Source organism: Microcaecilia unicolor, chromosome 7 (assembly GCF_901765095.1).
Source record: "Microcaecilia unicolor chromosome 7, aMicUni1.1, whole genome shotgun sequence".
NCBI classification, from domain to species: domain Eukaryota; kingdom Metazoa; phylum Chordata; class Amphibia; order Gymnophiona; family Siphonopidae; genus Microcaecilia; species Microcaecilia unicolor.
In genome coordinates, this window is record NC_044037.1 from 93,129,600 (window position 1) to 93,155,130 (window position 25,531).

The window sequence follows — 25,531 nt, forward strand, 5'->3', positions numbered from 1 at the left end:
TCATTGCCTCAGGTACAAATTTAGATTGCAAACCTTCCAAGGACAGGGAAATACTTACTGTACCTGAATGCAACTCGCCTTGAACTACCTATTTGTAAGGTGTGAGTTAAACCAGTCCACTCCACTCATTATATCCTTATGAGATGGAGTTTTACCTATTCCTTCTGAACTGATGTGAAAGATTCACTATATTCTGTCAAGATAGTTCAGTTTGGGGGGGGGGGGGGGGGGGGCTCTGAGTAACAAACCTTTAAAAAAAAAAGTTCAGAAACTGTTTCCATTGGGAAAAGGAGGCAAAACTCAGTTTACCTTTGAAAAGCCTGGGGTCAATCAGTTTCTCCTGTAAAAAGGAGTGATTAATAAAACATCATAGCAAAACTTGTATTTTCAGAAATTAGACAAAACATCATAGACTGGAATGTATGACTCAGCATTTTCACACAGTGTTACCTGTAAACCACTTCATGGGGATCACCATTACACTGTACAAATCTCATTATGTTCTTCGTTACCCTAGCCATTTTTAGCTAAAGAAAAATTTTGCAAAACAAATTTGTGCCATTTATCCTACCCTTCAAGCTGCAGCAATACTCATACATCTCAATCCTAACCTGGCCTTAAAGGAAGCTGAGCGCCAGCTCTGTGGGCTGTTCCCGCCATTGCTCCCCTATCTGGGAAAGGGTGCAGGAGCTCTGACATGCCTGTGAGGTCACTTACTGAAATATGAATTCAGTAGAGACCTGGAGCTGCTCAGACTCTGCTGTGCCCAAGGTTAAATATGTAACCCCCACAGAACCTCTCAGTCTTCTATCAAAAAGGAAAGAGGGAAGCAAAGAGCCTGGCATATTTGACGTATATTTTGGGTGTGAAGTGGCAGCAAAATGGATACCGATTCCACCAAAACAGGAGTGTTGACTAGGTCTTATTGCATGTTCACTGCACTGGCCACAGCTCAGACTGGGAAACATCTCCAGTTTTTGTTTTTGACTGGGTGCTAAACCTCCCCAAATTGTACCCGTTTGCTCCCAAGCCAGGCCAAATACACCAGCTGACATGCTGAACTGCCATGACTTACCTGTGGTGTACCACCTCCTTTTGCAGGCATACTAAAAACAACTGGGAGGAAGGGGGGGAATGTGAGAACATTAAACTCCCTGAGTCCCAAATCAGACAAAGCACCAAGAGGGGCCGACTGGGAAAAAGGATACCGCCCTGTTAAGAATAAAGGAAGTGTGTGCTGTCAGTAGCTCCTGTTCTTGGACCCACCAAGGGGGGTTCTGGACTCACTGGTGTTGGAACTCAGATCCCCAACTGTGTTGATTCCCTAAAGGAGAGGGAAATAAGCCTCAAAGGACTGTAGCCCAAACTCAGTAAACGGTCTATCAGGAATACAGACTTACAGCCATCTCCAGAGCAGTCTAACCATATGTCATGGTCCCAGGTTGTGCCCCGACCCAACTGCGGTCCTCAGCAGGGAGTTGGGGTCAGGTCTGTGACAAGGCCGGGGCTGCAGCGTCCTCTCCAAGCCATCCACATTGGTAGCTGCTGGGTTCCTTAAGAGCACACGCACCAGAACGTCTTTTATTGGAGCCACAGCGAGAGAACAGGTGCGACTTGATGAGGTCAGGCCCCCGGGCCCATTTAAAGCAGCCATTTCCTTGTGCATGCTGCCTTCACAATAAATCACCTTATGGTGTTCCTGTCTCAGCCTTCCTGTCTCAGTCCAGGCTTAGCCCTGCCTGAGCGTTCCTGTCTCAGCTCTCCTGTGTCCAACCCCAGGTCCTGGTCTGCCAGGCCCTCTCCCAAGGGCTCTTTTCAGAGCCACCTGTTGGCCTCCTCTCTTCCAGGGGTGACTTGCCTGCCATCAGTCGGAACCTTTCTGACCTCCACATTGAGAGGACGGCAGTTGCCTGGCAGCGTTCCAAGGGCTCACCCATCTAGACCATGGCATCAAAGCCGCTATACTGGGCCACATATTGTGATCTTGGGCAAGTCACTTAACCATCCACTGCCTCAATTACAAACTCAGAATGTGAGCCTTCCAGAGACAGAAAAACATGTACTGATTTTGAATATACACTGCTTCGATAGCTTTTGGGCTTGTATATGGTATATAAGAAATTAAAATATATAAAATCTGCACCATCTGTGATGGCCGAGGCCACCTGCAGAACTGCTCCCCATAAGGAGAATGAAGTCAGCTCTGAGCTTTTTGTTTTCTGTCTCCATCTGTTGGCAGGGGGTATAACCCACAAGTCTGGACTGCTCTGGCATGGACAATAAGGAAAAAGAAATGTGTGCCATTTTATTCTACACTACTCCATTTTGGCCCCAGTCTAATAAAACGTGAGTTAAAATGTGCGCAGATTTTCAGTGAACTCTTTAATTAGCTATGCAGTAAAAAAAAAAAAAAAGCATTAACGTTGAAAGCAGTAGGCTAATGATATGCTATATTTTCCCCCCATTCTATCCTCTTTCTTCCCTTTCCCATTTTTCCTTTTTATTTTTACGGTGCAAACTGCATAGATGCTTTTACAAGCCCCCTGCAGTATATCAAGTGCATTTGAAAAAAAATCTGTATAAAAGCAAAATCCATGATAAAAACTAGAGCAAAAATATGCTACTTAAGGTAGTGCATTACAAACAACAATAAAGTTAAAAAAGTGTCCTAACTTTACTACTGTTTTTGATAGGGCTGCATTTGATTAAATTAAATGATTAAAGGCATGTTATTTTTTTTTTTCACTGCAGGTCCTTGTGACTCTGGGCAAGTCACTCAACCCTAGTCGCAAAGAGCTGCAGTGGGGGAAAAAAAACATACCTTCAATTGCGTGATTAATCACAATTACAAATTTTGACCTGTGTTTACAAAAGGCATGCTATAGGCGTGTTAGCATTTTTAATGCGCATGAAACGCTAACACACCTATAGGAATGAATTGGTGCATTAGCGTTTAACACACCGTAACTTTAAATGCGCGTTAAAAATGTTAGCGTGCCTTAGTAAACATACCCCTTTAATCAAAATTAAGCCCTACAAAAAAATTAAAGAATAAAAAGTAGGGCTGCATTTCTATTAAAATTTGTAATCACGATTAATCACATAATTAAAGATACAGTGGAACTTTCATATAACACACCCCACAGTAACATAAATCCACACAGGACGCAATCATGTTTTGATTCCCCCCCCCCCCCCCTTTTTTTTAAACAAAAAAGCAGAGAGGTCACAAAAGAATGTGTAGAATACATTTAATCAACCAACACTGACACAGGCCATATTTTGCCCACTCACGGGCTGTGTCAGGGGCTATAAACATAAGCATATGCATACCAATGATATATTATGTGTGTGTGTGTGTGTGTGTGTGTGTGTGTGTGTGTGTATATATATATATATATATATATATATATATATATACACACACACACACAAATAAAAACATGTGCAAAATGTATTAATATCAAAACCATGACATACAGAAATAAAAGGCAAATTAAAAACGTATATGTATATCCTCATCAAGAATTTTTGATATATTTTCAGAATTTTTATTAATATTTGCATATGTGGATATACATATACATTTTTAATTTGCTTTTTATTTCTATATGTCATGGTTTTTTGTAATATGTTTTTAATATTTTGCATATGTTTTTATTTATTAATACATATGTATTACTGATATGCATATATTTATATTTATTTATAGCCCCTGACGCAGCCCATGAGATGGCGAAACACAGCCTGTGTCGGGCATTGTTTGTTGATTAAATTTATTCTGCACATTCTTTCGCATCCTGTCTGCTTTTTTTGCTGCCATCTTGGATCTTGCAGATAGACTGCCCTGTAACTTTCTTGGATTCCAATTTTTTACATACAGATTCTCTGTTAGCAATGTCTAGTTACACAAGGGTGGGGCCCACTCCCTGTGCCTGTATGAAAAACACTCCAGCCGATGTCTGTCTACGCCCTCCGTGCCTGAATGAAAAACACGTCAGTCAATGTCTAGCTATGCCGGGGTGGGGTGGGTCCATCCCACATCCCTACTCCTACCCCGTTGTAAAACAACTTTAGGTGAGCTCTGTCTACGCAGCTGAAGGCTGCGTGTGAAATCAACTTTGGGTAAGCTCCATCTAAGTGGCTGAAGACTGCGTGTGAAATCAACTTTGGGTACGCTCCGTCTACAAGGCTGCTCTCAGTGGCGGTGTGAAAACAACTTCAGGTGAGCTCTGTCTACGTGACTGAAGGCTGCTCCCATGGAGAAACCATCTTGTAAGTGGAAGTCTTTTACTACTTACAAAACTTTAACAAGTAAGAAACAAACTCAGCTGGCCAGAGAGCTGGACATCAATGTTTCTATTCTAAGAGGGTTGAGAAAAAAAGAAGAAAAGCTGAGAAGTTTGCTCTGTATTTTAGAAGAGGAAGCTGGATCACAGAGGAAAAAAATTTAAAGTGGCTAGTCATGAAAACTTGGATTCAGCGCTATATCAATGGTTCATCTAAGCTCAATCCAAGGAGTCCTTATTTCTGGCCCCATCACGAAAGGGCAAGCGAAAAAAATTTGACCGACAGCTAAATGGCCAAGAGTCTACATTCAAAGCCAGCAATGGATGGCTTGACAGATTTAAGAAGGTATGCCATCGTCAAGTCCTCGTCTCAGGGGAGCTCCATCTAGCTGACAAGGATGCAGCACATTCTTAACCAAGAGAACTACCTTTACAATGTTCCTGTAATAAGCCATATGGGAACAGATTGATGGGAACATTGGACACTAAAAGGTTAAAAACTGCTGGAAGAAGGAGGGTACAATGAGGATCAAGTGTACAATTGTGATGAAACAGGACTGTGTTTCAAAATGTTACCTGATCATACACTAGCAGCCAAGGATGATGTACACAAATGGGAAGGCTTTAAACAAAGGAAGGACAGAGTGACCATTCTTTTTTTTGTGTGAATAAATCTGGCAAAGTAAAGCCACTCATGATTGGGAAGTTCAAATCACACAGGTATTTTCACCATGTAAATATGAAATGTTTGCCTTTTCACTATACAAACAGCAAGAATGCTTGAATGAACTTTCCATCTTTACAGATTGGTTTCATAAATCCTTTTTCCACCTGTTACAGCTCATTTACATAAACCTAAGTGAAAAAGGCCATACTTCTTCTGGATAACTGTCCTGCACACCTTCCAGCAGAAGAGCTTGTGAGCCATGATGGTATCCACCAAAGAATACAACTTCAGAGATCTAACCCCTGGACGAAGGCATTATTTCAGTGTTTAAAACAAACTACCAATGTGAATTGATTAAAAGAGGATGGTGCTAGATAACACTGCCATAGGCACCACTCAACCTGAAAGAAGTTTGCCACCTCAGTGGAAAGGCTTGGGATGTTATCTCAGCAACTTGCATTGAGCAATGAGGGATGAAGGGGTTTGGACTGGTATTCCCTTCACTGACAATTGATGAGGAAGATGCCCACGAGGAAGCTTATTTTGGCTTTTGTCCAGAGGACATATAGTTAGCTGAAGAGGCATTAAAAAAATTTGAAACACGTGTATAATGATATCCTGAACTGGGTTTCAACTGATGAGTGCCCCACTTACGAGCAAGTGACTGAAGAAATTGTGTAAATGTTCAGCGAAAGGTCACAGCCACACCATCAGAAGACAACGCTAATGATAAGGAAGATGATGACAATGTTCCTCCTGCTCCTCCACCAAAAGTGTCAAAGGCTATAGAACATCTTGAAGCAAGTCTGAGATGGTTAGAAATCCAGGATGTGGACAGCATCAAAATTTTACAGCTACAAAATATTCTTGATTTTGCAAGAACCTAATAGATTGCCTTAAGAAAACAGACCATGCTAGATAAGTTCCTGCACTACTACATTATTGTATGCTCCATTAACGTTGTAAATTCAGTAGTTCAGCCATAATGCACACAATTGTGTGAATGCTGTTTTGGTTTTTAGCAAACAAGTCTTTTCCAACAGATCAGTTTTTGGTTCAATTGTGTTCATGTTCTATTAACCCCACTATAATGCAATGATGTTGCGTCATATCGAGGTTCCACTCTTTTATTTATTTCCCACTGCAGATCCTTGTGACTCTAGGCAAGTCACTTAGCCCTCCATTGCCCCAGGTACAAAATAAGAACCTGTATATAATATGTAAATCGCTTTGATTTTAACCACAGAAAGGCGGTATATCAAATCTCACCCCTCCCTAAAGGACTGAATCTCCCTCTGTCTCACCCCCAAATCCAACATCTCTCCCTTTTTTTCAACCTTCCCTCCATCTCTTTTCCCCCCAGTCCATTATCTCTCTCTCTGTCCTCTCCCCTTCACCCCCATGAGTAGCACAAAGCTCTTCTCGTGGCTTCTGAAGCTCACCATGTAAGTCATAGCTTCCATCGGGGACCCTTCAAGTTCTGCTTCAGGGTCTGCAGCATGCACTTCTTCCCTCACCCAAGATTCAGCATATACCCCCTCTCTCAATACCCAAGTGGTGTTCTGCTGGTCCTGGGAGTGGCAGCGTTGCACACATGCTGCATGTGACCTACTCCGAAGCTTTCCCTCTGGCTTATCCCACCTCTTGTGACATCACTTCTTGTTTCTGCTTGGGCTGTACTGGACACAGGGAAGCTTCAGGCCAGACAGCAGACAGCACATGTGCAATAGTGCCATTGGCAAGGATCAATAAAAGACCACCTTTAAAGCAGCCCGTAGTTGGGGGGTAGGTGATGTTAAACTGTGGATAAGGAAAAAGATGTCGGATTGCACTGAGGACAGGGATTGGGAGTGGAAAAGAGCAGGACAGGTGCTTGGAGGGGACAGGAGACACCGCAACGCGTCTTGTTTTTTTTTTAATCGCAATTAATGATTTAATGTATTAACCACAGAGTTAACTGAGATTAAAGTGCAGCCCTAATAAAAAGTAATGAAAACATAAGAAATACAAAATACAAATTGAAAAATTAGATTAAAGACTCTAAAACAGAATGCAGAATAGCTAACAGCCTTACAGTTTTCATAGCCTACATCAGAAAAGCAAGCCTACTTTTTAAATTTAAAGCATTTGGAAGCTTGTTGTTTCAGCCCAGGACCCCCTCGTCACTCTGCTTTATGGCCAGAAAGCCCAAATTGTATGTACTCACTACTATCCTTACTATCCCCCATCCAATCTACCTTCAAGTCTATCCCTCCACCCAGCCTACTGGCCCTCCTCTGATGGTCACCTCATCTGTCCCTATCAATTTGAATATCACCTCCTCTTCTATTCATCTGCTCTGAGCAGTCCTTTTCATAACTGGCACCATTTTGAAAATGAGAAGGCAAACATTTAACTGGATAGTGAAGTATGGGATAACCATCAGGGGAGACTGTAGGGTGGGCAGGTGGTTAAAGATACAGAGTCTTTTGACTTGGGGGTACCAGAGCAGGTCTTTGGCTCATGGGTCCCATGGTAGAGGCTTATAGGTCCTAGGCTTGGGTCTTCTAGGTCCAGGAGGCACCCGGTCCAGAGGTTCTCAATTTGTGAATCAGGTCTCAGGATTGTTAAAAATGCAAGAAAAATTTTTTTTTAAAATAATCCCAGAGGGCAACTGTTGTCATATAAGAATGATCCTATAAAATCTGAAGTGCTGGGGTGTGAGAAAATTGCTAAGATTGTGAGGAGATGCTAGAATGTGTTATGTGTCCATTCATGTTTTGCATCCAGATAATCCACAGTGGCTTACAGCAAGAATTTTAATCTAAAAGACATCCTATGTCTCCAGATGTTGGCCAGCTTCTACTAAAAATGAACTGGATACTAGGTGAGTGGTCATAAGAACTGTGGTCATTGTTTACTTTGACTAAAGATGTGAGGGGCTGCACAATGGGAAAAACATATGTTACATCAAAACTCTTCCTGTGAGTCAACGCATGTGGTGTATTTAATTCAACGCCCTTGATGTATATGAGACAGACTTCTAGAAAGTTAAAGTCACAATTGACAGAACATTGACATAACATTAACAACTAGTATTCACGACTTTTATACACTGATGATATACTCCCGTTTTATGAAACTAACTCAATAAATCCAGACCTGACTAACCTTAACATAGTTGTCAGTTTAAATATTACTCAATAGAGGCCAAGGCTATCTTCTCCTCAACCCTGTAAAGACCAATGCAAGCTGAATAACCAGCACCCTCTCTTCCCCATCACTCTCCCGTACATTTCCAAATTGTACTGTTCCATGTATTCCACTTTACGTATCTAGGAGTCATCCTGATCTAGACCAAGAACTCTCATTTACCTAACACATTTCTACTCTGTTTTCTATCCCTTTGTCAATTTAAAAGCATCACATCTTATCTTGATACTTCATCACTAATGATACTCCTCTACACTCGTCATATATCAAGTCTAGACTTCTTAACACAATTTACTCATCTTCCACAATATTTCATTTATCATCTACAGACAATTCAAAACACAGCTGCTCAGATTCTTACCAGTGCTACTAGATTGAACTGTATTACCCTTTCTTCTTATCCAACATTGGCTCCCTATTCCTTTTCGTATTCAGTTCAAAACCTAAGCCCTCACTCACAAAGAAAGTACTGTACTCAGGCATTCCATCTTATTTGTCTTCCTTAATTATCCATTACACCCAACAACAATCGCCTTCAAATTCCACCTCTGAAAGAGGCCCACTACGAGTCTACATGAGATCATACCTACTTTTGGCTAGCCCCTTCGCTCTGGAACTCCCTTTCCCTCCACGATTCACCTTGAATATGCTTACTCTGAATTTAAGAAGTATTTCTAAAGACACACTTATTTGAAAAAGCTTTTGCAATTTGGCTGGAATCTGATGGTCTTCGGGGGATCCACTAATTCTGCTGAGGAAAGGCGATCCATTAAGTTTTAATAAACCATCATTAACTTAAAGAACCCCTAATGCAACACTGTATAGAATGGGAGCCTACTTTTGAAGCCCTCCACTGTGTTGTGTTAGATCACATACAGCTGTCTTTGTGGTGAGGAAACATTTGTAGACAATTAAGGTAAAGAAAACAGCAGTAGATTACAAACAGTGAAACCAGAGGGGTTGAACCATAAAATTGAGTGAAATGCCTTTTTTTGAATTAGGGTGGGCTTGAATGATGTCTCAGTCAATGCATAATATTGACTGACTGAATTTAGGTTTTGGTGTTTTTGTTATTCAGGTACCATTTTGGCTTATGAGCAGCAGTCTAAGGACATTCCCTGAAGCAGCTGCTGCAAAACAGGAGCCCTTCTTGGGTTATGTAAAGCTGCAGTCAGTTTCACATATTTGGGCTGGTATGGTTGCAGGAGATAAAATATTATTGACATAATCAGACTGAGTATGAGATAAGTTGAAATGATTTGAATTTACATTTTAGTGGACTGTGGTTTGAATCCTTACAGCTTCCTATTGTCAGTGGTAGTTCAAGATAAAAAACTTAGAGGGGAATTCATCAAGCTGTGTTAGGGCCTTAAGTCACATTATTTGGCCCCCAATACAACATAAACATCCCTAAAGCTGCTTGACCAAAAATACTGTGGTGATATTTAAGTCCTGCTGGTTTAGTAGTAATGAGATACAAAACATGCAAATGCAGTTTTACATCTCATTATTATGCAAATGTCCTATTTTGAGTCATGGTGATCCACCACTAGTCATGCTAGAGCCCAAAAATCATGGGAAAAAAACTCCAACATTTTGCTGGGATTATTTCACCGTCCATGAGCATCAGGCTGCAAAGCCATGGCCCATTAGAGAAGAATCCCCCCCGGCTGAGGACCCACCCATCCACCCCCCCCCCCCCAAAGATGCAAGGTCCCCCACAAGATTAATGCCCCCCACTCACCCCCAAGATGAAAGACCCCCACACTGCCATACTCCTACAGGAGCTACACTGGTAGTTCAAGGGACTCTTTGGGCAGAAGCTATGCCTAGTGGTTCCTGTCCCATCTGGCGCCTTCAGTAAAATGGTGCCCTTAGTGGTAGTCATGTGAGACCACCATTAGGGGGCACCATTTTACTGAAAGCAACAGTCTGGGCAGGACTGACTGGGCATCACTCCTGCTTGAAGACCCCCTGAACCACTAATGCTTCCCAAGATAGCTCCCGTAGGGGTATGGCAATGTGGAGGGTAGGGGTAGGCAGGGATCCTAATCTGCCGTCCCAGGAGCATCAGTTTGCGGCTTTGTGGACTGATGCTCCGGGGCAGTAAAATAACCCTAGCAAAAAGTCTATATTATCAGACATCCTGCCAGAAGTTATATTTCTTGAAACTAGAGGAAATGCAAGTTTTCAGAAACTAGTGACATGACAGCCCTCCCTTGCTGCAGTTTCTTTTTACTCAATCGATTTTTCTTCCAATTCCAGAGGGGTCTGATTTAAGTGAATTTCTGATCAGGATAATGATTAATCTATTTTTGAAATCTGTATTTTATGAAGTTTCAGAAAATATAAATAATATGTTTGAGGTCCCCCCCTCCATTTTTCAGAATTCTTTTTTTTTTCAGTTCATTTTACACTTTTGTTTTAATAAAAATGTTTTCACACGCATTAGAACTTAACATTCACTAATTGACCACATGCATTAATGGGCTGTATAGTTTAACATGTTAAATTGATACAGTGTGCACTAAAGTTTTAAGGAGCCCTAATGAACCAAATGCACACCCTTAATGGATCCACCATTGTTTGGCTGTTCGTAAAGCCAAGTGAAAGGGGATGATAGCATAAAATAACAAATAGACATCTTTGATGCAACCTACTTCTTCTATTAAAAAAAAAAAAAGTCCTACCACTAGTTATATTTGACAGTTATATAATGAGACAAAAAAGGTTTCAGAAACATATGGCTTATGATTTCACCTCCCCTTCACCACCACACACACTGGGGTAATGTTATTTATAATTCTTTTTGAAGGATGTCATTTGGCAACTGTGAGAATACTGTACCAATTAGAAGGGTTGGTTATGCTGAAAAAATTATCAAATTACCTATGATATACTTAGGTAATCATGAATAAAGAATAGGTTATTGTGGTTTGAAACAAAGCCCCAATTCCTTTGATCATGCAGGTAACCAACATTAGTGAGGTGGGATCAGCACTGTGCAGCTCTGGAGAGATAGAGAGTGCTCAGGTGGTAAATCCAAGCAGTCATAAGTCCCTGGAGCCCTGCTCACTCACATCTCTCAGAGTCCTCATGACTTAGATCCAGCTGCTCTAGTTCTTCCTCCTGTTTAATGTTCAGTGACATCACTGAGGTGATCACAGGGTGACCTGTCATAAAAAGGAGACATGTACATTGTGACATAGCTGTAACAATGACTGAGAATTTTCTGCAGGGAAAAGCTGAAGATTGTAATGATCTCCTCTGTGCTGTGGTTTGGAGGCAAGTCTTTGCCCAGACTGAGCAAGTTTATAATTTTGTTCCAAAAAAATGCCAAACACATAGATAAGTTGACACTTGGAGCAAACCTGCAAATAGGCCAGATTTTATTAAAATGTAAGCAGGCAAATCTATAAGCTTACACCTAGAGTTATGTGCCACTTATGCATGTCAAGGGCACTTTTAATTGCTGGATTCAAACGTAAGTGCACTAGGTGTCATTCTATAAAGTAGCGCCTTAGTGCTATAGCACGTAACTCTAAGGTGGGCAGATACATGGGAGGAGCATGGGCAGGCCATGGGCCTGGTGCCTAGTAACAAGCGTAAGTTACAGAATACTGTCAGTTATTCACGTTACTTCATGTGCAACTTTCTTTAAATTAGTCCCCTTACTTTCTAACTCCTCTTACTCTCTTACCTATTTATATGTTCCATCTTTGCTTATATTCTACACTGTCTATGAAAATGTTTTATTACGTATTGTGTTGACATTGTAAGTAGTATACTATACCATACTTTGTATTATTTGAATATTTTTACTGCTGTAATTGTCTATTGCTTCTGTTTAATTTATTCTTACGGCACACCTCCTTGAGTGAATTCCGTCAAAAAGGCGGTAAATAAATCCTAATAAATAATACATACTTATAAATAATAATAAATATTCATAAATAAAATAATAACAATAATAATATAAATAAATAAAACACTGACATGGCATAAGTGTTCATGACTAAGATAAGATGTGCCAATGCTGGCTGACTTGCACTACTAGTATGTTACAACGATGTAGGCACGCCCATACGCCACTGTAGAATTAGTGCTCCACATGAAGAATTGGGGTACCTAAAATGAGGCGCCAAGTTCTAGAATTGCCTCCTAAGACTTTATTTACTGTCACTTATCGTCATTCCTAGTAAGGGTGCCAAAACATATATCCCCTTCTGTATATCTGCTGGCAATACTATTAAGACTGTTAATCTTAAATTCGCATGGGATCTGGGAGGGTTCTTCTTGGGTCTACCAAGACTTAAGTGATTTTCATTTCAACACAAGCTGAGTAGATTTCTGTTGTCTAAATCTCTGCACAATACTAACTGTATCTAATATCTTGTAATGACATTGGTAACAACATTATGTATGCCACTTTGAGCCTGCAAATAGGTGGGAAAAATGTGGGATACAAATGCAATAAATAAATAAATAATAAATAAATTGACCATAGGGTCAACTGAATCCCTCTGAGAGAGAGAGAGACAGTTGCAGGAGGAGGTGTGTCGTTCCCCATGAGAGTAACACTTTGGGCCCTGTTTACTAAGGGTGCGCTACTGTTTTTAGCGCACACTAAAATTAGCATGCGCTAAACGCTAGAGAAACCCATATATTCCTATGGGTGTCTCTAGCGTTAGTGAACCTATAGCGTAGCTTAGTAAACGGGACCTTTGTTATATCAGACTCTTAGTCTGCCTTCAGAAAACGTCACCTGTGGCAGGATTCCTTACTGCTTAGCCACTGTTTTCATCAGAGCATTAAGAAATGATCTCTGATAGCCATGAAATGACATAGGGTCTATCTTCTCTGGCCCTGAATAAAATAATTTTTAAAAATTTTATTATTTTAATTTTGAAATGTTTATGAATAAAAAACTAAAAGTTTACAATCATCATATACAAAAAAATAGAATACAACCCCCCCCTTCCCCTACTAAACCCTACTCAAATAAAAAAAATTATTTTCAATTAAAATGTGACAAAATTATTTAATGGCATGCCAGTTGATGTTGTATGTTTTTCTTTCTGACCTAGTGGACTGTTGGAAAGAAATTATACATAAAAGAAAAAAAAATGTCTGACCATCTGCCTGGAACAAACAAAACTTGGAATGGAGGAAAAACTAGTGAAGATACATCAAGTTAGAAAATGGGCCAAATCAGATCAAGGATTCCAGAGAAATAAAGCTACTCAAAAATAACACATATGCACACGCACACACTCTATAAGTCATGCTCTACACACTTTCCCTATCGTTTATCCTCTTCCACTGCTACATCCTATCCCTGCTGGGCTGCCTTACAAAATAAAAGACATTTAAATCACTGTCTTGTAAATTCTACTATGAAATCTAGTGAGTGAGCCACATAGTTTTCTTAATGGTTACTATGTACAATGACACCTAATGATTTAAACTGTGCATGTTGCTACTGGTTGTTATGTATGCTGTCACCCAGTAGAGAAAAGTAAGGCAATATCTGTTGATTTGGGATGGTGAAACTGAAAAATTCGTCCTTTGAAATCTTTCAACAATGACATCTAATACCTCTAAGACAATACATCCTCACCGTCGAAACAGTTACCCAAGCGCTTAGCAGGTTCTCCTACACTCACTGCAAACTTGATACCTGTCCCAGCTACCTAATGAAATCCACCCCTGCCCGCTTCACAGCAGACCTCACATCCCACCTAAATTACATGCTTCAGCAAGGTCTTTTCCCCAAGGAAAATGGCAATATCCTACTCACCCCAATACCAAAAGATACCAAAAAAATACAAACGAAATCACTAACTACCGTCCAGTAGCATCTATCCTGTTGGTAGTCAAACTGATGGAAAGCATGGTAACCAAACAACTTACAGATTATATAAACAAATTCTCAATACTACACGAAGCACAGTCAGGATTTCGCCCCCTCCACAGCACTGAAACAGTACTACTCACTCTCCTAGCCAAATTCAAGCAGGAAATACCAATAGGCAAAAACATCCTTCTACTCCAATTCGTCATGTCCAGTGCATTCGACATGGTAAACCATAATATATTAAATAAGATTACTAGATAACTTCGGGATTGGTGGAAATATACTTAGTTGGATCAAGGGTTTCCTAAACACAAGAACATATCAAGTAAAATTAAACTCAAACATATCATCACCGTGGAAAGCAGACTGTGGAGTACCTCAAGGATCATCGCTATCTCTGATCCTCTTCAACCTAATGATGACCCCACTAGCCAAGTCATTATCCAACCAAGGCCTCAACCCTTTCATCTATGCAGACGATGTCACAATATACATTCCTTACAATACTAAATTGACAGAAATCACCAACGAAATCAAGCTCAGCTTGAACATCATAGACTCATGGGCAAATGCATTTCAAATAAAATTCAATAAAGAAAAAACACATTGTCTCATCCTCACATCCCAACACAGCGCAGACAACCCCACAAGTATCAACACCCCCAGATTACACCCTCCCTATCTCAGAAAGCCTGAAACTCCTCGGCGTCACAATGGACCGCAACTTAACACTAGAGAGCCAAGTGAAATCCACAAGAAAGAAAATGTTCCACTCAAAGTGGAAACTCAAACGCATTAAACAATTCTTCCTGAGGGATATATTTTGCAACCTGATACAGTCAATGGTACTAAGCCACGTCGACCACTGCAATGGTATTTATGCGGGATGTGAAGAACAAACCTTAAAGAAACTTCAGACCGCCCAAAACACGGCAGCTAGACTTGTATTTGGAAAAACACGATTTGAAAGCGCAAAACCCCTCCGCAAAAAACTACACTGGCTCCCAATCAAAGAACGCATTGCTTTCAAAATCTGCACCCTGGTTCACAAAATTATATATGGTGAAGCCCCGGGATACATGACAGACTTGATCGATCTACCAGCTAGAAACACATCCGATTCAACACAAACATATCTAAATCTGCACTACCCAAGCTGCAAAGGACTTAAATACAAATCAACTTACTCATCCAGTTTTTCTTACATAAGCACACAACTGTGGAACGCATTACCAAAAGCCTTGAAAACGACATACGATCACCTCAACTTCCGGAAAACATTAAAAACTAACCTGTTTAAAAAAGGCATACCCTACCGATCCAACTTAAATGCCTGATCCCTGCAACACAATAAAATTAAAGTACGTAATGGACATAACACAACTCTCCCGCTGTACGATTCCCTAATGTGGCTGTGCCACACGAACTTTACCTACCACAACATCACTTTGTATTTGTTCACACCGGTGTCGGCAAATGCCTCTCCGGTACTATGTAAGCCAAATTGAGCCTACAAATAGGTGGGAAAATGTGGGATACAAATGCAACAAATAAATAAATAAATTATAAGAATTTAACATATAAGAAATTAACCGAACATGATTGTTATAGAAAGATGTGAATAGCTAGACGAGGCCTGATTCTGTACACATGGAATGAACCCTGGATTAAACTGGACCCAAATAGTTTAAATCCAGATATGGCCAGCCCAAAAATATCTGACACTCTAGGCCAAGGGTGGGCAACCTCAGTCCTTGAGGGCCACAATTCAGTTGGATTTTCAAGATTTCTACAATCATTATGCAAGACATTTATTTGCATATAACAGAAGCAGTACATGTAAATCAGCCTCATGCATATTCATTGTGCAAATCTTGAAATATCAACTGGGTTGGGGATCTCAAGGACTGTGGTATCTCACCCCTGTTCTGGACAAACCTTCAGCCATGTGCATTTCCCCACCAAGGGGCATCTCAAGGCCTTCCTCCTCCATGTCTAGTACCCCCCCCTTCCCTTCCCCCCTATGTAGACCAGCATCTCTCTCCTTCCCTAAGGTATTAGCATATCTCTCCCCTCTCTCACCGAGGTGGTCAGCAGCTCCCTTTCCATCACACCTTGATGTTCAGTGGCTTCTGTTCCATAACCCCTCCAAAATTGAACCAGCATGGTAGTGAGCACATATAAAAATGATTGATGGTGGCCAGTGTGGGGCTTTGAGTATCTGTGTATACTGAAAACCTGCTGGTTCTCGCCCCCTCTGAAACAGGAAATTCGGATGGGGCGGGACTGGGAGACCTTGAGCATGTGTGGATGCTCAAAGCCCTGTGCCAGCCACTATGAATTTTTTTTTTTAGACAGCTCCCCTCCCCCTCAAATTTTGCTGTCCTGGGTGGACACCTAGTGACTGGGCAAGCTCTGTATCCAGAAAACTGAAGCAGACATGTTGCAGCGGGGCTTGAATATATAGTGTTTGTATGAGCTTGGGATAATATTACAAAGTGCCATTCTCTATAATGACTTTATATCCTTGGTATCTTACTGCTAAGGGATGTTATTGCAAGGTACATATTGATTTTATTATCAGTGAGTTTTCACTATATCCGACAGGTGATTAACCTCAATTCTTCCATTACTATATCTCATTTCACACTCCTGTACATGGAACCCCTGATTCTTTATCACAGTTCTTGATGGGCCATCACAAGACCTCAAGCCCCGAGTGTGCACGAACAGGCTGCTGCTGGAAAACAATGTATGGAGTAGATAGCAGCAAACAGAACACATTACATACTCAGGAAGAAGCTGAGAAACAATTCTCACTAACATCTGGATGAGACTCAGACTGTACTGGGGAAGAATAGAATTCTGTCATATTTTCTGAAAACGTACAGCAACTGAACAGCCCATATCATTACAATTCAAGTAGATTTCACCATAGGGACATCTAATGAACAGTGAAGGAAGCCTTGAGCTTTTCTATTCACTTACCTGCAGTTGAATTACTAACACATCCCCTCCTCTCTATGTCCTGAAGATCCAATGGGTAGGGCTCAAGCTCTTCTTTGATACTTTTTGCCAGGTCAATGGAAGAAAGTGAATTTCCTGATATTAAACAGATATATATGGATTAAAACAACCCTGGCTTTTTTTTCTTGCTGGTCCAGATTTATGGAATGAGTTACTGGCTGATTTAAGAACGATGGTCAATATGATCGATGAAAAAATTTCTTAAAGCACACTTTTTCAAGCAAGCTTTTGATGACTAGCACTAGCAAATATGCTATTTCTCAATAAAAGACAGGTAAGGCCTAGTGCTTTAAGAGTTAAGATACAATAATGCTCCATATGAAGATAATGTTTGTCTGGATATTAATTTAAGTTTATATATATATATATATTTTTACTCATTTCTGGTCCGCCAATATCTAGGGTTCCTATATATATATATATATATATATATATATATATAGGAACCCTAGATATTGGCGGACCAGAAATGAGTAAAAATACAAAAACAAACAAAAAAAATATATATATATATGAACCCTAGATATTGGCGGACCAGAAATGAGTAAAAATACAAAAACAAAAACTTGTGAATGAATTGAAAGCAATAGTCCATTATCATGCTGGGCTGTGGTATATACCAGTGGTTTCCAACCCAGTCCTCAGGGACCGCCTGGTCAATTGGGTTTTCAGGTTATCCACAATAAATATGCATGAGATGTATTAGAAAGCACTTCCTCCATTACATGCAACTATTTCTTATGCATTTTAATTGTGGGCATCCTGAAAGCTGAACTGGCCAGGTGGTCCCTGAGGACTGGATTGAAAACCACTGGTATATACCACTATCTTACTGAAAAATAACCTGCTGCATACACTCTTTCCAAATGCTAGGTCACTGGTTCAAATACAAATCATGTCTATAAGGACTTAAAATGTGGTCTATGTGAATTGAGTTGGTGGTGTTGGTTTACTTCTGGGGTCATAGCTGAAGAGATTATGTTACAGTGCTTCTCATACCTACAAATCTATGAATTCTGCCGCACACCTCATTGCTGATTTGTGACAATGCTATGAGGAGTAGGACTGGCTACTGACCTGCTACCTTGTGATAAACACTGTTAGCTTATCATTTGAACAGTACAGATCTATTGTGACCTAGTTAGACTGTTACCTTATATAAAATGGGCAGCACTGACATGCTGTGCTGGTGAGGTATTCAAACAAAAAAGAACCAGAGGGTACTAGAATGGAAACAAAGTATGGATGGAAGATTGACCCCACACTATAACTAACTAATTACTCAATATATATGGAGAGTCCTCAGAGTATTAACTCACCCAAACAAAGCTACACACAAGTGATTTACACCTCTAGGGGTGGTTGAGCTTCTCAATCATAGAACTTCTCCGTGGTTTCTATTTTTTATTTTTGAAAAGAACTTAAACAAAACCACAAAGTACTGCTCTTGTCACCAAATAGTGATAACCACATATAAAAATTGAAAACAATTAAATAATGTGAAAGTCAATCATTTCCATCCATTGTTACCACTCTGCCTCAATCATAAATATTTTTCAAACAAGTAGATGACCTAAAAAGAGGTATACAATGAGGCAATTATCATGTCAAGTTGAGTAGCCACCAGAGTGTTCAATGGGTTGCTCTCGTGCTATCATTCATCTTGCTTTCCACAAAAATACCGGATCATATCATTATCACTTTGTTCTCAGCTGACTTGACACGATAAGTGCCTCATTGTATACTATAAGTGAATTAGACCTCTTTTTAGGTCGTCTACTTGTGGTTATTCACTAATTGGTGACAAGAGCAGTACTTTGTGTTTTTAAGTTCTTTTCAAAAATAAAAAATAGAAACCACGGAGAAGTTCTATGATTGAGAAGCTCAACCACCCCTAGAGGCGTAAATCACTTGTGTGTAGCCTCGTTTGGGTGAGTTAATACTCTGAGAACTCTCCATATATATTGAGTAATTAGTTAGTTATAGTGTGGGGTCAATCTTCCATCCATACTTTGTTTCCATCCTAGTACCCTCTGGTTCTTTCTTGTTAGTTTATGACTTTTACCAGGGAGTTATTTTGGGGATTGAATTTTGATTAGCCGGTGAGGTATTCAAGACATTTCTAACGGAAACCTAAAATATGCTGCAAAAAATTTACACCACCAGCAGAGAGGAGAGATGGAGACAGTCCATAGCTGCTGGCAAAGAACATAAGAACAGCCATACTAGGTCAGAACAATGGTACATCTAGCCCAGTATCCTGCTTCCAGAAGTGGCCAATCCAGGTCACAAGTACCTGGCAGAAACCCAATGAGTAGCATCATTCCATGAAACCAATTCCAGGGCAAGCAGTGGCTTCCCCCATGTCCATCTCAATAACAGACTAAGAACTTTTCCTCCAGGAACTTGTCTAAACCTTTTTTAAACCCAGATATACTAAACGGCATTACCACATCCTCCAGCAACAAGTTCCAGAGCTTAACCATTCTTTCAGTGAACAGATATTTCCTCCTATTTGTTTTAAAAGTATTTCCAATCAATTTCATTGTTCGTCCCCTGGTCTTTGTACTTTTTGAATGAATAAAAAACTGATTCACCTTCACCCGCTCCACACACTCAGGATTTTGTAGACCTCAATCATATCCCCCCTCATCAGTCTCTTTTCCAAGCTGAAGAGTCCTAAGCCTTTCCGCATATGGGAGCAGTTCCCGCTATCATTTTGGTTGTTCTTTTAACCTTTTCTAATTCCGCTGTATCTTTTTTGACATACAGCAACCAGAATTGAATGCAATACTCAAGGAGAGGTCGCACCATGGAGTGATATAGAGGCATTATAAATTTTTTTGGTCTTATTTTACACCTCTCTCCTAATAATTCCTAGCATCCTGTTTGCTTTTTTGGCCGCTGCCACCACACACTCAGCAGAAAATTTCAGTGTATCATGTACAATGACAACTAGGTCTTTCTTGAGTGCTGACTCCTAAAGTGGACCCTAGCACCAGATAACTATGACTCTGATTATTCTTCCCAATATGCATCACTTTGCATTTGTCTACATTAAGTTTCATCTGCCATTTGGATGCCCAGTCTTCCAGTTTCCTAAGGTCTTCCTGCAATTTTTCACAATCCACATGTGTTTTGATAACTTTCGTGTCATCTGCAAATTTAATCACCTCACTCGTTGTTCTGATTTCTAGATCATCATTTATAAATATGTTAAATAGCACAAGTACCAGTACAGATCCCTGCGGCACTTTACTATTCACCCTCCGCATGTCCATTTTTGGCAAAAAAAAAGTCCTTTTTTACAGGTGCACTGAAAAACAGACCCGCACGCATCCAATACACGTGCCTACACCAGCGCAGGCCATTTTTCGGCACACCTTAGTAAAAGGGTCCCTAAGAAAGGAACTAAATGAACCTAGAAATTAGGTACAGTTGGTACAATAAAACAATGTATCTGTGGGTGGGGGGGGGGGGGGGGGGGGGTTATATGGAGCCCCATCTCCTGACTCACTCACTTACACTGAGACTACTGTGACAACATAACAATAAAATACAAGAGAAAGATTTTCCACACCATTTCCCAAGCTATCCAGACGTCTCCTGACTCACCTAAGCTTGAACTGCTGATCCTCTCCCTTCCATCCAACATGTGCTGGTCCCTGCGACAGGGTTCTGCCTCATGCTTAATCCTCAGTAAAATATCAGGACTGATGTTGGGACAACCTGATAAGAAAAAACACATACACAAAAACAAATACATTTTAGAATGCCACCACTGAACTAGTGAAATATCAGAATATCAGACACACACATACATTCAATAGGTAATTTTATAAACCTTTTCTGTGTGTAAAACTGATTTATGCACAGAAAGGGCCTCTTATAAAATTAGGTTATGCCTAAAAATACATGCAGTGGAAACTGGTGCATACTTGTACAGCAAGTGAGCTCAGGAACAGAGTTTGGTCAAAGTCAAGATCTGTGTATATCCACATGTAAAATATGTAGTGCATTTTTTCTAGCAAAAAAGGTGCCAGTATTCAAATGGTAAGCCACCCTTTAGGGGTGGGGTGATCACTGAGGGACCCACCCCACAATAGCCAGGCCCCCTGCAACCAGTCATAGAATCTATGACAAGCCAGAATTGCTGTGTAGTCTGAGCTCTTTCATTAAAACTTGGGGTCCATGGGTCAGTTTTAGCAGACAATGGAAAAGGTGCCGGTACTCAGTACCTCCAAGCAGGGGCGTAGTCAGGCACCCAATTTTGGGTGGGCCTGTGCCCAAGATGGGTGGGCAGAAGAACTCTGCCTTGTCCCACAAGTGATTTGGTCTTTCCCTCTCTCGTCTGCATATCATATGGTCTCTCAAACATCCCCCCCCCCCCCCCCGCATACCTTTTAAATAGCAGATTTTCACCGGCAGCAAGCAGCAACTAATACACACTGCTCATGTTGGGCCCACAGCATGTATCACTCGCTGCTTGCTGCAGGCGAAGATCTGCTATTTACAAGGTATGAAGGAGGGACAGTTGTTGGGAGTTTTCGGATGGTGGGACTTGGGAAGAATCCCTGCCAGCCATATCATAGGTGTGCTGCTACTGGGTGGGCCTGGGCCCACCCTTGGCTACGCCACTGCCCCCCAAGTACCCCCTCAAAAAAGCCCTGAAAATATGTGCTGACATTTTGCCTACTCAAAAGATGTAATGCTAATGCCTAGAATCTAGGGACAGTTTCTGCCATATCTGTGCTAGCATTTTATGTTAAAAAAAAACAGGTGCCTATATCTCTTTATAAAATAGACAAGAAAATAGGCACTATCCTGCACGATTAACCTATTATAAAATTACCCCTCTACTTCATACCTGCAGTGGGTCTTTTGCTAAGGTTTCTGCTGGAGTTATCATGGTCCCCGAAATATGGTTCCTCCTCTTCTTTTATTCTGCATGAAATGCCAGGACTGGTACTTGTATGGCCTGTTAAAAGCAGTAAATACATTCTGTATCCTAAAACATAAAATGCTCTCTTTGCCCCAAAATGGGTACAGTGCTTCAGTCCAGGTACTAACTAGAAAGTTTTGATTGGTCATGTTCTGTTAACTACAAAAAGAAGCACTGTATTCTCTCTTTATCTGACAATAAGTAATATTAAAAGAGACTAAGCCAAAGATAGCAATAAATTAAAAAAAATAAAATTAAATGGGAAACAGGCGGTCACTGACACATTTACCCATTTATCTTAATTATCATCATACGCAGAACATTAATCACAAGTTTATGAACATAGCATACAGCAAAGTTTTTGCACACAAACCAGTAACACCAAACAGAAACACAACATGCAGCTCAGAAAAAAAGCACTCAACAAGCATTTCAGTCACCAAACGCAGGCCTAATTCTTATTCTACATAGTAGTACAGAGGTGTCATTCACAAAGGAAAAATATTCAACATAAGGGACTATTTTACATGCTCATCTTCCAATGTGGTATATATCATTCAGTGTAAAAAATGTAACGAAGGATGCTATATTGGAGAAACAGGCCAGATGCTTAAGACAAGATTCAATCTGCACAGACATCACATGAAAATTGCCGGTGCCAGTCAAGCCCCCACCCCTGTGGGCCAACACTTTACAAAACCAGAACACTGCACCAGTGATTTCACAGTAAGAATACTGAAAGGTAATTTTAAAACAATACAGGAACGTAAAACCTTTGAAATAAGAATGATTGAATATTTTAACACCCAACAGACAGGACTTAACAAGGATCTGGGTTTTCTAACCCATTATAAACCATAAAGTTGTATTTCTCTGTTTATTACCCTCCTCTCACCTACCAACACCCATCCTGTTAGAATATCAATGAAATGCTTTGATGTCCCCATGCATACCCCCACCCTCCCACTCTGTCAGACTGTCAAAGTAATGCTTTGATGTTTCTCTTATATATACTATCTGCTACCACATTTGCTTATTTCTGATCTGACGAAGAAGGGCAACCTTCGAAAGCTAATCAAGAAATGTATTACGTTATGTCCAATAAAAAAGGTATCTTATTTTCTTTTCCATGTTTTATTTTGATTTCTATTGATAACCTACATAGTAGTAGAAACATTCAATTGATGTATTTCCTTTAAATTGTAGTTTTAGATTTCTTTCAACATATTTTTTTATGTTCTGTTAATGCCATTTAGACTTGTCACCCTAGTAACAGGTAGAGTTTTTCCCAGTTTCGGCTGAAACTGATCGTGCACTTTTGGAGGAAGACGAAAATTTGTGCTTTGTCCTATTTGTCTCCCTCCCTTCCCCTCCCCTTTGAAGGGGTGTATCTCAAATCCCTGGCAGTCTAGGGAGGTAGTCAGGGTAGGAGTGATCCCCAGTCACTCCTGCCTATGCTGGCTCTGCTCTCAAAATAGTGGCAATGACCTTTAGTTAAGGAGGTTTCATATGACTGGAAATGGCATGACGACAAAAGGTTGAAGCCATTTTCCCTGCGCAGTTACCATACTGACATTAAAACACACTATCAGCTGTATCCTTAAATCTTTCCTTCCCCCTCTTCCCTCACCCTTTCTCACAGCTTTCAGCCTGATTAGGTCTGCATATTTTTATTTTATCTCAGTTATAGAAACATGCTGACGGATATACACAGAGGAACTATCACAATGGAATAAACTTTCATCGATTAGAGTAGTAATTTGTTCTAAATTGTAATTATTGTGTCATTTGGAGGGGCTGGTTATAAGGACACTCTAATGCTCTAGCAGGCGTTGTATTGGTGCTGAAATTTTTTCACCTAGTAAAAGGGTCATCAAAACAGACATCATGTTATGAGAAACTGGTGCTCAACATTCAGAGTTTTTATTTTAAAGTACAAAAGATTTTTACAACTTTTATTAGATTGAAACCTAGAAGCATTTAAAATCTTTTTTCCTATGCAAAGACGGTATGTGGGAACTTGCTCTGTGGAATGCAATGGTATAATTATAAAAATGCACTTTTTTTAACTAATACTATTTAAAAGAGAGGTATTGAATAATGAGGGAAGAGCTACCTTCATGCAGAAGTCCAGAGTCAGTCTAAATGTGTCAATTCTGTTGTATACTTTTATTTCTTCTTACAGTCTGTTTGGATGTAAATGTAAGCAGTACACAATTAGCAGCCAAGTTCATACAAGGTTAATTATTTTCAGTGGAAAATAAATCTGTTGGCTGCCTATGTGAATATTCTATCACTGTTTCATTATTACTACCAAGTATCACATATTTTGGGTGTTTGTTTTAAATTTTGTTTTAATTCATTTATCCAGACTTTGCATTCACATGGTATTGCTTGTTAAACCCAAAGGAGAAACCTAAGGGTGGTTAAACAATTAGGTATAAGCTGTGTTGTTTATGACTACTTGTTTCAGACTGCTTTGGGTCCTACTGATCTGTACATCTGTTGTGTTACTTTGGCGAATGTAAACAGAGAGGAGGGCTGTCAGGGAGCTGAGGGGGGGGAGAACAGATGGCTGGAATTTGAGAGGAGGGCGGGGGGAGAAGAGATCACTGGACAGGAGAGGAGGGGAGGGCAGGGGGAGAGAAGAGATCACTGGACAGGACAGAGGAGAATGGCTGGACATGGATGGATGGAGAAGAGGGCAGGGGAGAATGGAGAGTTGCTGGACATGGATGGATGGAGGGGAGGGCAGGGGAGAGAGGAGAATTGCTGGACATGGATGGATGAATGGGGGCAGGGGAGAGAGGAAATTTGCTGGATATGGGTGGATGGAGGAGAGGGCAGGGGAGAATGGAGAGTTTCTAGACATGGATGGAGGGGAAGGGAGGGCAGGGGAGAGAGGAGAATTGCTGGACATGGATGGAGTCTGCGTACTCTTTATCTTTTAAAAAATACTATAAATAAAAATCACAAAAAAAGAAAGATTAAAACAAACAAAAAAAAAACATAGATAAAACAATCCGTATCTCATACCCCTGGCGCAAATTACTCATTATACATCCTTCCTAAATATTACTTATGACAGAACATTTCTCCTAACGGTTCCCTTAAAAACATAATCGCCATTACATGATAACCTTGCTAGCGCCTGTTTCATTTGTGTGAGAAACGGGCCTTTTTTTACTAGTGTCCAATAAACGTTTAGCCAAAGAACGCAACTAGATGGCAACAATGAGATGGCTGATAGTCTTAAAGATGAAGCTAAAGCCAGGGGTGCATCATTGTTCAACACCTCAAAAATCAAGGTTAACACCTTAAACCTAATTCACCAAAATACAGGAAGCCAGTGCAATTCCTTCAAAGCTAAAGTAATATGATCAAATTTTGACAATCCTATCAGAAGTCTAGCAGCAGCAGCTTACACAACTGAAGAGACTGAGTCATCAATTTTGAAAGGCCAAAGTACAATGAGTTACAATAATCTAGCACCGATAACACAGCTTGCAAAACCGTCGGAAATTCACCTCATATAACAATTTGTTCAAAAGCCTTAA

The 25,531-nt window shown here is 40.4% G+C and overlaps 1 protein-coding gene across 2 annotated transcripts in view; it reads right to left on the reverse strand.

The window, feature by feature from the left end:
• Positions 1–25,531, reverse strand: part of LOC115474009 — a 143,014-nt gene that overhangs the window by 35,078 nt on the left and 82,405 nt on the right. The window contains exons 6-9 of one of the 2 annotated variants that reach the window (XM_030209277.1): positions 21,900–22,010; positions 20,648–20,761; positions 16,994–17,107; positions 11,229–11,321 (exon numbers count right to left, since the gene is read on the reverse strand). In XM_030209277.1, the coding sequence (XP_030065137.1) occupies positions 11,229–11,321; positions 16,994–17,107; positions 20,648–20,761; positions 21,900–22,010 (432 nt within the window). The remainder of the gene's footprint in view (positions 1–11,228; positions 11,322–16,993; positions 17,108–20,647; positions 20,762–21,899; positions 22,011–25,531) is intronic. The other variant, XM_030209278.1, reaches the window with a different exon arrangement.